Raw genomic sequence first — 12,488 nt, 5'->3', positions numbered from 1 at the left:
AATATTATTCATTTTTTTTAAGAAAAATCCAAATCCAAATAAAAGAACAAAAAGAGATGAAGAAAATTTTTGCCATTGGGCTATTCTGATAAACTTCACACTGGATGTCTGATAGCTGACATCAGCCAGTACGAGGTACCCAGACTTAAACATACTTAAATATAAGTGTTCCTGGGGAAGTTTTTGGTTCACACAGTGTTGTAATACATATTGGCTTTTATTCATTAACTTATATGCTTCTCATACTTTTACTTTATGACAATAAACTGACTGAAATCAGGGATCCTGTCAATTTAACGCTACCTGCTAACACATGTTAGCAAACTTGCTAGATGTTTTCTTACCCCATAAAGTACATGTTATTCATATAAAGTGAGTAATAAATGAATTTTATGGAATGAATTGATGAATTGTTCCTTGGTGTTCGAAGGCTGTGCATGTGAGTCCCGTGTCCATAAAATACTTAACATCGTGTTTTAAATTGATTCAAAACTTCTTCATGATTATACTCTTAGTCATAATCCGCATCCTATTATCAAGTTCCACCTTTATAAAACTGTTGGCCAAGACACCCTTTGCATTACTGCTAAGTTAAAAAAAGCCTCCAGTTATGAAATTGATATTTACATAATACAGTTTTTGCACCAGATGCTTCTGGTAAAAGGAAGCAAATCATGACCTCTCTCACCAGCAGGATCAGTCCACTGTTTTCACAACTGAATGACATTTGCTCATAAAGCTAAAATGTGTGTGGGCTGCAAGAAATGAAGTTAAAGGTAAAGCCCTTTATTTCTTCTTTGCCTTTCTCTCTGACTCTCTCCCTTTCTTTTAGCTCCATTTATGATCAAGAAAATCTGTTACATAATTAGCTTCAGAATGTGTCTATATTAATTACAGATTATTTAACAAATGAATTATGCAATTTAATTTATTTAAAATCATTTATTTTCAGGAAAACCAAACATATCATTGAGTTTACATAGAAATACAATTTTCAACCAGATCTTCATAAAAACGCACTGGAGAAATAAATGTTCATAATTAATGACCAATTATGTACTATTTCATCATGCCAGTAGCAGAGTTGATTACCATTAAAAATTGGTAAAGTAACAGATCTTAAATGTGCAAATACCATCTCAGTACTCTATTGTGTTACCATTGATAATAAATGGCCACTAAATATATACCTATTACATAAATCTTTTTAAAGTACAATAAAAATACAAATTCTATCTGTTAAAAAAAGCCACTTATATGGCTTCTAAACATCCTCATTATACAAATTCCAAAATACTATCTGACAAACAAAATTATAAAGACTCTTCCTTATGAAACATATATTGTCCTCTAATTAAGGTACAACTTAGCAGATAAAAGAAACTAAACAAGAAGGCTCATATATACCATATAACATTAAGGAAAAACAGACAAATATATATTGCATAAGCATATTTGATTTCTTTTCCTAGTGAAAATGTACCTTTAACACTTGAAGAAAATTCCCGTGAGTAAATGATAAACCTATTTTTGAGGGTTACCCCTAATTTAAGTCACATTTTCATTAATTTAATTTATTTATCTTATAATGTGATGAACCAAGTTAGAAATTTTGATCATAAATTTTTGCTTTACTGAGTACAAATTAGTCTGTTATGTAATGGGTAAAGGTATAGAAAACAAATATTTTTAAAAGTCTAAGTTCATCAGCACATCAAGAATGAAATGCAGGAGAATTTTATTGCTCATGTTCAAGACTAAACTGAGCAGTAACGAGGGTTTTTTAAAATGAGATTTTTGACTTTAACCAAACAAATACAAATTGAATTTACCAAATAATATTGATAAGTCATATAGAATGGGTGTCACAGATTTTAAAGTATCAAAACCAATGGGGCATCACAAAATAAACTTTGGTGAAAAATATCTTCATCAAAGAAGAAAATATGAGAAGAGTAGTCCTTATGTAGTGAGAAGAAATATATTTGGTAAAGTAAATATGGATAATAGACACTGAATCTATAGATAGCATATATTCCAAATGTTTTTTAGGGAATATCAAATCAGATGATGCTTAGATGTTATAGTAATATAACTTATCTCATTTGGAATGAAATTTAAAGTTTTTTTAATAAATAGCAAATTTTCATTTTTTCATTATCTTTGTAAAACAAATTAAATATTTAGAGTATAACTGATCATAACTAACATCACCTTGCATTTACTAATAAATACTCTAAATACATTCGGTTTATTATTGGAATTTATATCCTTATAATTTTACCTGCTAGAAATTAGTGACCTTGTGGCATTATGTTTAAAGTTTACATTTTCCCAGTGATGTGAACAGTATTTATACATAAAATGACATCTGTCTAATGAATAGTAACATGTTTGTTGGTTTGAAAACAGACCATGTTTAGTTTGGCATTGGCATATCTCTTCAGAATTTAAAAAGTTATCTTTAAGGTATGGCTTTTGGGAAATCATTAATAAACCAGCAATCTGGAAAATGAATACAAGTTTCAAGATGCTAACTAAATAGAACTCAGACACAAGGCAGGTATTTGTATAATACGTCTTTCAATTACAAATTCATATACAGTAGAAACAGAAAGGAACATAAAAGTATGATCTACTTTATAGTAAGTTGTTTTTAAAATAAAAATTATAGATCAATAGTGAAGGTGAGGAAATTTAACTGAAAAAATTTTCAAAATATTAAAATATTCAAAAACATATTGGCACATGAGTAATACCTATCTTAAAGTAATAATAAATGACATGTGTATAGAAACACATTTAACATGAATCAGGATTTCTTGTTCTTGATGTCAGCACCTACTGTCTAATGGGTCGAGACAAAATACTGTGCCTTCAAGAGTTAGTCCCATTTTGAACCCCTCCTGTAAAACAGAATAAAATCATTAATATCCAAAATGCTCACAGCAAAATAAAATAAAATAAAATCAGTGAATAAAAAAGACTACGCACTGAAGTTGAAATATTCATGCTTTGATCAACTAATAATAACTATATGTAAAATGTTGACTTGTTGAATTTTTATATAGGTGTATAAGCACTGGTAGTTCTTTCAGACCCATTAACACTTTAATGTTTTAAATATATGTGAGGTTAGCATGCATGAGAGACAGAAGAAAATACATAAAATTAAGACACAGGTTTCTTTTTCAGAAAAGGTTAGTTACTACATCATTCTATCGCAAATGAAATCTGTTAGCTTTAAAAATTATTATTAATTTAAATATTATTAGGATAGTTAGACTTCAAATTGATGAGAGGTTCAAGATATCCTGATGATTTTCACCTTTTCTTCCCGGTTAGCACTGACCAGAGCCTTGGTAAAATACTTCTTTTAAATGGAATGCCATATCCTCTGTGGAACATACAACTGCAGATTATTTTGCCATGGAGAAAACTTCCCCTACTAGCCTTGCTGTCGCTTGTAGCAGACTGGCTTCTTTGACTCCTACTCTCCCTTGCATATTTTAGAAGTTAAGTTGTCTTTGATTTATTGAGTGTAAGAACACAATTGCTATGAAAGTGTTTTTCCACCAAGATTTTGAGTTAAAAGTTAATGGCAAAGGAGTCTGTCCTTCTCCACTCCAATCTCTCTATTGTTTTAATTGCATAATATAATTGAACTGCGGGTCATCTCTTCTTACCACCTTTCCTCATTCCTACCCTTTCTTGTAAATCTCTACACATGGGCCTACAAAAAGATGAAAAGCACAGACTTGCACTGATGGATGAAAGTGGAGGTTACATTGTAAATCTCCTTGTAGAAGCAAATGTGGTAGTGCTCTCTATATACTCTACCTTTTTTTTTTCTTACTAACAGAACTGAAATGTTTCAGAAAGGTAATTTGTAATTTCGAGTGGCCATGTGACACATTATTGGCAAATAATATGCAGATAGCAGTGTATTCGTAAAGAAAAGAAAATGCCTCTTAAAGGTAACCATTGGTTTTCACCTCTGCTTTGGGTGTTTTATTCAATTAGACTGACTATATTTACTTGTATGTTAGCTAATTGTGTATCTTTTTGCATCTCCCCAAATTACTTTTATTTAGAATAGTTATGTAAATGTTCTTATCTTTCTCTAAATCCAGTGTAAACATCATCATATGGAGGAGGAAGGCAGTTACAAAGCTGTAAGCCACACTTTGTTATTAATGTTCAAAGAATATTCTTCATTATGTTTATAGCACAGAGACTACTACTATACAGCAATATAGTGATGTAATCATTGTGAAAGTTTTTCAGAAGTCTTTCCAGTACTTGGAATACAATCTTTATTTAGTTGAGTAAATATGAGAGTACTTATCATTATTTTTTAAAAATCTGTTCTTATCACAAAATACATTTTGTCATATTTATTTATATTTCTCAAACAGCCAGCAAATACTTAGAAAAATAAATACTTCATAATACTGTAAGTAAACTTTTCTTTAAAATTATTTTATTTGGATATCTGAAGATTTGTGTATTATGTCATCTTCTGGTATACTATAAATGGTAGAGAGATGATACATTGATAGACAGATAATGACAGATAGAAAGAGTGTGGAAATGTTTGATACCATATGGTACTTTTAAATTGTATCAGTTCATTCTGCTAGTAAACCAGTATCACTTCAATTACACTGAAAATACTATTTGTCAACGTGTTATCAATATTGGAAAAGCAGAATAGCAGTCAAAGTAAAATAGAGGTTAATTACTATTTTAATAATAAAGTGTTAGTATATGACTTACGATAATATCTATCACTATATTGACTTTTTAGGGATTCTTACATATTATAAGGTTTGTTGATTTTCTTTTTTCCTAAGATAAAATTTCCCACACATTTCCTGTCTTCTTCGTAAGTCCCATTTTGCAAATCACAATTTAATAAACTCCAAATCATTCCATATCCTCTTGAGCTTCAAACCTCTTAATAAAAATGATACTTTATTTATGCAGTGATGGGAATTACCATAAGCTAATGTCACACAAAAGAATGATTAATTAAAATATTATTCACCTTATGAGTTTTATATGTAGTATTTTTATGAATTTTCTTATTTTGAAATAGAAAAGCATATCAAGGAAGGAAAAACCACTGCACTTTGAGGTATGTCTTTTTTTCTATCTATAGAATTTTAAAAATGATTTTAATGATAACATGAATATCTATATATTTATGCCATATAGTTTTCTTATGTAAGTAATTTATTACATATATAGTTTTCCATCTTCCTCTTTTCATCTTTGCAGACCTTGATTATTCTAAATTCCCACAAAACTAATTTATTATGACTATATAAAATGCTATTAATTTTTACAATGATTGCTTCCCAGCATTTTAAAATTATGAATAATGTTGACTAGGTATTTTTATTCATAGAGATTGAACACATTTATAATTACCTTTTCTTCAGAATAGATTGCTTTAAAGTTTTGATATCAAATAGAAATAAAAGTATTAATAACAAGTTACTCTTTAAAGAGATTGCTAGGCCATAGTTACCTCTGAACTAACTCTGGCCTGCCAACAATTTACAGTACTTGTTTTATTACACTTTCATTTGTATTGATTGATTATTAGTTTAAAAAATAATCTGCTAGATTAAAATGGCATTACAGTTCTTTATTTGATTTGTATGTTTACTTTGATTAGACAGAACATGTCTACATATGTGTAAGCCACTGGTGGTCTTCTTTGGTGAAGCTTTTTTATTTATCTGTTGATTCTTTAGTTTCCTAGTCATTTGTCTAATTGCTTTAATTACATATATGTAATGTATTTATATATTTTTAGACAGTAAATGTCAAAAAATTGGATACTATATGTCTATATTTTTCTTTTTCTTATAAAATTTTCTTATCAATTCAAAAGTCTGATGAATATTCAGTAATATTTTAAACATCTTAAAATGTTGATTACTTCTGAAATTTATCTCGGCATTTGCTGTAAGTTTCAGCAGTACGTTGATCTTCTCCCAGAGTACTAGCCAGCTGACTTAACACCACTTGTACGTGATTTTTTCATCCTTTACGAACTTGCCATGCTTGTTTTTTAATGTATTAAATTATTATAGCTTACATGTTACAGTGTGGCCTATCAATACTATTCCACTTAGCTTCCTGTTGGTAACATGTGCTGGACAGTTTAAATTATGTCAAATCAAATAGCTACATTATTGATTTCAAATAAATGTTTAATTTTCTAACTGCTTATACTGAAATATGGTTTAACATTTCTGCATAAATGCTTACATGCATGAGACATTTCTGTGATTTCAAACTTAATAATTCAATTCTCTTAAAAGTAGCTTAGTCACAATACTCTAAATGAAAGATGAAAACTAAATGTCTCACTAAGCTTATTAACTCAATATGGTATTCACAATCCACTGCACTATATTAAGTTTTTATAGGATATGCAAAGATATAGTAGCTACATGTGTGCATTAGATTCATTAGGCTAGCAAGATTAATAATAAAAGCCATCATAGAGTTTAGATGAAGAAAATATTATTTTACTTTTGTTAAAGTGACCTTGCCACTAAATCTTGGACTAAAAGAAACAATCATGGCCAGGTATGGTGGCTCACGCCTGTGGTCCCAGCACTTTTGAGGCCTAAGTGGGTAGATGGCTTGAGCCCAGCAGTTCAAGCACAGTCTGGGCAACATGATGAAACCCTATTTTTAACAAAAAATACAAAAATTAGCCATGCGTGGTAGTGCATACTTCTAGTCCCAGCTACTCAGGAGGCTGAGGAGGGAGGATTGCTTGAGCCTGGGCAGTGGAGATTGCAGTGAGCCAAGATCACGCCACTGCACTCCAGCTTGGGTGGGGCGATAGAGTGAGATTCTGCCTCAAAGAAAAGAAAAGAAAAGAGAAAAGAAAAGAAAGAAAAAACAATAAAGTGAACAATGCAATAGTGACTAAGTCATTGAAAAATAATCTTAAAATATGGTTTATGAAATCTCTTTAAACATAACTATCAGATATACCCATATGAAGCTGTTGTTTGAATTTTTATTAAATAAAGCATGCAAATTTTAAGGTTTCAGCTTTAAAAATTTGTAAGTTGTTTAAAATTGTTATAAAAATAATATACCAACCATCTCTGGCGCTACCCACCATGAAAGCAGTAAAGAATTAAAAAAGACATTAAGAAAATATTAGAAACAGCAAAAGCAAAAACATCACAGTTTAACATTATTTGAGTGTCACATCACTCAATCATCCCAATACAGTGCGTCTCACACTTGGTTCCAACAAAATCTGGAAATAGAGGCTTATCCTTAAAACTCAATAAATTTTTTTTCCCAATTTTGGGAAAATCTAAAAAATTCATAGAAAAGTACTCTGTATTACCTGTGTAACCCTTGAGAATAAATACTACCACATAAATATTTCTTTGTTACTACAAAAGCATTAGTACCAGATAGTACATGTCCAATGCGTAAAACTAATGTAAAAGGAAAGGAATTGATTTCATCTGAAATACAGCATTCTTGCTAAATTATCATGCACCATTTGAAAGTTTCATAGTATTTGAAATATAGAAAAGAAGTAGGAAATCTGTGCCATCAAACAGTATACGTGTTGAAATCAATAGAAATTTTAAAAGGTGGTTTTAGTTTCAACCAAATAAGATCATCCATCCTCTACTAGGGTTGCAATTTGACTTTCATTTAATTTATAATTTATTGAATTCATAATTTTATAAAAACTATAAGAGAAGTTGTTTATAATATTTTTGTCAATATTTAAAAATTGTAAGTTAATACTAAGGATCTAAAATAATTTTTTATGTAAAAGGGGATTAAGAATCATTCAACTTGAGAAACACTGTTTCAACAGATTCTTTGACAACCTGAAGGCATATGTTAAGTAATTCAACTTTTAAATTCAGGCATGTTATTACATCTAGAACAATAATTAATTCATGTATTACACAGAAAATGAGATAGCTACACAGTTGCAGTCAAAAATGAGTAAAAGGGCATTTAAATTAACTTTCTAAGAAGGATTGTAATTATCAGTGATAGATCAGAGTTCACCTATAATTGTTTTTTCTAGGAAGTGAGGCATTGAGAATGAATGTATTAAGCCAAGACTAATAAACAAAAATACCTCATTCTCCTTACTTTAGTGTCTTCATTGTCTCTTCTCAATCAGCTTCATATAATTGGTGTCTGTCTGGATTCTACCATATATAAACTTTTTGATGAAAAATAGGATATAATAACTTCACCAAAATGTAAAGGGCAAATATAAAGAGAAGACTTTATTCTGGAGTTTATAAGACTATTTTTAAATCATGGCCCATAGTGCAAAGCATTTAAAACCAATTTCTGTAAACTGCAGACCAATTTAGAACAAAAAAGTAAAAGGAAGAGAAAGAAATGAAAACCCAACTGAACTACATTCCTAAAGAAGTTGTCACTGGGTGTCTGCTTTTTAAATAAAAGCCCAAAAGTTATGAACTACAGCTACAATGCTTCTTTTCAGAGAGAATAATTTCAATCTTACAAAGATTTTCCCTCATCTACCCATTTACAATTTTCAAATTCGTAATTGTTAAGACTGAGATCAAATCTTATAAATCTAATGCAATGACTTTTTAACTCTAGATTTCAAAACAATGAACCATTAGAATCCATGCCATTTTATATTAAAAAAAATGAACCATCTTATTGCCATTGTAAATTGAACCATTAAAAAAACCAACGACCTTATCCTTAGCAATTGTAGGAGTATTTTTAGGACTAACTGTACATTATTATTTTAAAGTAATTATTTTAAGTGAGTTTTTATAGTGAAAATAATTAAAGGAAACCATAATTTTGGTACATAACATTCTCTTTGTTCCATATCAAAATGAAATAAATCATTTGTGGGCCAGTCAGTCACAATAGTCACCTGCATCTCATCTAATTTTGATTGAATATCTGGAGGGAAATCTGCTGCTCCACAGTTAAATGGGTCAAAAGGTTCTGCTCCAAACAGGTCCCGTTCTAAAAGGAAGGAAATAATTTAGTAAATGAAATAACAAGTGAGCTGGAGTGAGTTAGATTTCAAAGGCAGGATTATATAAATGAATATTTACATGATCAAATGAACCACTAATCCACACTTACACTGTATGTGGGGCTTTCCTGAGCTTAGACAAGTTAAACATTAATAAGGAAGAAAAGACCCATTTTATGATATTAAAAAGTTTTATTATAAAGAATTATTATCTAGAGAGATTTCTGTGTTTTTAATGAAGATTTCTTACTATCAAATTCACCAAAGAGCTGATAATTAATATGTTACAACACCTATATTTTACTGAAGCAATTTAAATTTGCTAAAATTAATGCGCTACTCATTGAGGCTACCCTAATTCCATTGATTGATGCCTTGCAACACAATAGTTAAGCAATACGTAGGACTAAGTAGACTTGTAAGTAGCTCTACTCAAAGTTAATGTACTCTTATCTCCCCTTTTATCCAGAGAAAATTTTAAAGCACATTGTCTCATGTAGTATGAAATATCACCTTTCTAGATAGTCACAATGAGATAGTTTCTTTAAAAATGCCTCCTATCCCAGAAATACATTTCTTTTTTAAAAGCAGCAGGGATGCAGTGTCAAAAAAGCTTTCTGTACATATGTTCTAAAGTATGCACTACTTTTTTTATCACTAAAGAAGTATCAAAGTTGAAAGTGATGTTTGTAATTGATAGATTTGGGCCTATTACAGGATTTTTAAAATAAAACATTCTTCAGGAATTTCTTTCCTCCGAATCAATTCAAATGTATCCTTAATTGGAAAAACATTAAATTATATATGAAAATGGGTATTTATAACATATTCATACCTTCATTTTGCAGAGAACTTTACATTCTCTAAATTCAGTGCCATGTAAGAAATAATATTTATGCTACTTGATTTCTGCCATATCCTCTAAAATCACTCTGTGATTCTCATTGTGAAGGAGTCTTACTTTTCCAGTCTTCATGTTTTTTTTTTCCAGATTCTTGTATTAAACAAGTTAATAAATGTGAAATTTTTACAAGCTCCTTGTACTTGCAGGTATTGTATAAATAAGGGGAACATATAATTTTTCATCCAAATGCAGATACTTTTAAAAGTAAAAGGATCATTTTCAATAGTTACACTGGGTAAAAATCTATAAGCCAGGGCTATCCTAATAAAATGGGAATTTATTGTTACCTTATATATAACTGATGAGTATTACTATTGCTGTTATTTATTTTCTTCAGTTTAGTGTTGCTCAGGCAATCAATTGAAATTTAGCTTTCAAAGGATCTTTTCTTCAGAGAAATGTCCTGGTTTCCGCTACACCATAAGCATACTGAATAATGCTTTTCACCTAGTAGGTGTTTGTTAAAAAATGAATTAATGAAAGGGAAGATTTGGTCAAAAGGTTCTGCTTCAAACCCATCCCGTTGTAAAAGGAAGAAAAAAATTTAGTAAACAAAATGACAAGAAATGACTTGGAGGGACTCACTTATATAGATTATGTTTATATAATCTCTATTTCTCTGTCTATTAAACTTTGATACTCAGGAATATGTAGACATTGAAAAAGCTATCAAGGTGTTACTGGAGCACTCTGGTTATGCTTCAGCAAAGAGACTGGCCGTGTTTTACCCTTGCCCTAGAGATCTGTGGAACTTTGAACTCGAGAGAGATGATTTAGGGTATCTGGCAGAAGAAATTTCTGAGCAGCAAAGCATTCAAGATGTGACCTGGCTTTTTCTAAAAGCATACAGTCATATGCATTCACAAAGAGATAATATGAAATTGGAACTTATGTTTAAAAGGGAAGCAAAGCATAAAAGTTTGGAAGATATGCAGCCTGACTATGTGGTAGAAAAAGAAAACCCACTTTCTAAGGAGAAATTCAAGCCTGCTGCAGAAATTAGCATAAGTAAAAAGGAGCTGAATGGTAATAGCCAAGACAATGGGGAGGATGTCATCAGCACATATCAGACATCTACAGCAGCCCCTCCCATCAAAGGTCCAGAGGCCTAAGAGGAAAAAATTGTTTCATGGGCCAGGCCCAGGGCCCTGCTGCTTTGTGCAGCCTCAGGACTCGGTATCCTGCATCCCAGCCACTCCAGCTCTAGCTGTGGCTAAAAGGGGCCAAGATACAGCTCAAGCCATTGCTTCATGGGGTAAAAACCTTAAGCCTTGGTGGCTTCCATGTGGTGTTGGGTCTGCAGGTGCACAGAAGACAAGAGTTGAGCTTTGGGAGCCTCTGCCTAGATTTCAGAGGATGTATGGAAATGCCTGGATATTCAGGCAGAAGTCTGTGGCAGGAGCAGAGCCCTCATGGAGAACCTCTACTAGGGCAATGCAGAGGAGAAATGTAGGGTTAAAGCCTTCACACAGAGTCCCCACTAGGGCACTGTCTAGTGGAGCTGTGAGAAGAGGGCCACCGTCTTTCAGACCCCAGAATGGTAGATCCACCAACAGCTTGCACTGTGTGCCTGGCACTCAATGCCAGCCTGTGAAAACAGCCATTGGGGCTGTACCCTGCAAAGTCACAGAGGTGGAGCTGCCCAAGGTCTTGGGTCCCATCCCTTGCATTAGTGTGCCCTGGATGTGACACATGGAGTAAAATGAGATAATTTTGGAATTTTAAGACTTAATGACTGCCCCATTGGGTTTCAAACTTGCATGGGGCCTGTGGCTCCTTCGTTTTGCCAATTTCTCCAATTTGGAATGGAAATATTTACCCAATGCCTGTATCCTCATTGTATTTTGCAAGTAACTAACTTGTTTTTTATTTTACAGGCTCATAGGTGGAAGAGATTTGCCTTGCCTCAGATGAATCTTTGGACTTGGACTTTTGGGTTAATGCTGGAATAAGTTAAGACTTTGAGAGATTGTTGCAAAGGTATGATTGGTTTTGAAATGTGAAAAGACATGAAATTTGGGAGGGGCAAGGAGTGGAATGATATGGTTTGGGTCTGTGTCCCCACCCAAATCTCATCTCAAATTGTAATCCACACATGTTGAGGGAGGGGCCTGGTGGGAGGTGATTGGATCATGTGGGAAGTTTCCCCCCTACTGTTCTCATGATAGAGAGGGAGTTCTGACGACATCTGATGGTTTAAAAGTGGCAGTTTATCCTGCGCACACAGTCTCTTCTGCTGCCATATAAGATGTACCTTGCTTCTCCTTTATCTTCTGCTATGACGTTGAGTTTCCTGAGGCATCTCCATCCATGCAGAACTGTACTCTTCACTTATAAATTACCCAGCCTGAGGTAGCAACTTTATAGCAGTGTGAAAACTGACTGATACACTAGTGTTATTACCTTGTATTTACAAATTAGTCCTCTAAAATAAATTGAATACCTAACATGAGCAATGTATTTTAAGTTCCTTAGGGGAAATGAATATAATATGGGCCCTACCATGTACTAAAGTCTTAAGCTAAAACTTCA

General features: G+C 32.1%; 1 protein-coding gene across 13 annotated transcripts in view; it reads right to left on the bottom strand.

Annotated features, from left to right (window-relative positions):
* Positions 1-922: 922 nt before the first annotated feature.
* Positions 923-12,488, bottom strand: part of GULP1 (GULP PTB domain containing engulfment adaptor 1) — a 308,512-nt gene continuing 296,946 nt past the window's right edge. For 8 of the 13 annotated variants that reach the window (XM_031651397.1, XM_031651399.1, XM_031651400.1 and 5 more), the window contains 2 exons: positions 8,945-9,039; positions 923-2,906 (listed from right to left, as the gene is read on the bottom strand). In XM_031651397.1, the coding sequence (XP_031507257.1) occupies positions 2,835-2,906; positions 8,945-9,039 (167 nt within the window). In that variant the 3' untranslated portion in view covers positions 923-2,834. Of the gene's footprint in view, positions 2,907-7,137; positions 7,149-8,155; positions 9,040-12,488 lie in introns of all 13 variants that reach the window. The other 5 variants (XM_031651401.1, XM_017946707.3, XM_017946706.3 and 2 more) reach the window with 3 other exon arrangements.

The sequence above is a fragment of the Papio anubis genome, chromosome 10 (genome assembly GCF_008728515.1).
Source record: "Papio anubis isolate 15944 chromosome 10, Panubis1.0, whole genome shotgun sequence".
Lineage (NCBI taxonomy): Eukaryota > Metazoa > Chordata > Mammalia > Primates > Cercopithecidae > Papio > Papio anubis.
The sequence above is the reverse complement of the archived record's forward strand: the minus strand, read 5'-3'. Positions and strand labels throughout refer to the sequence as shown.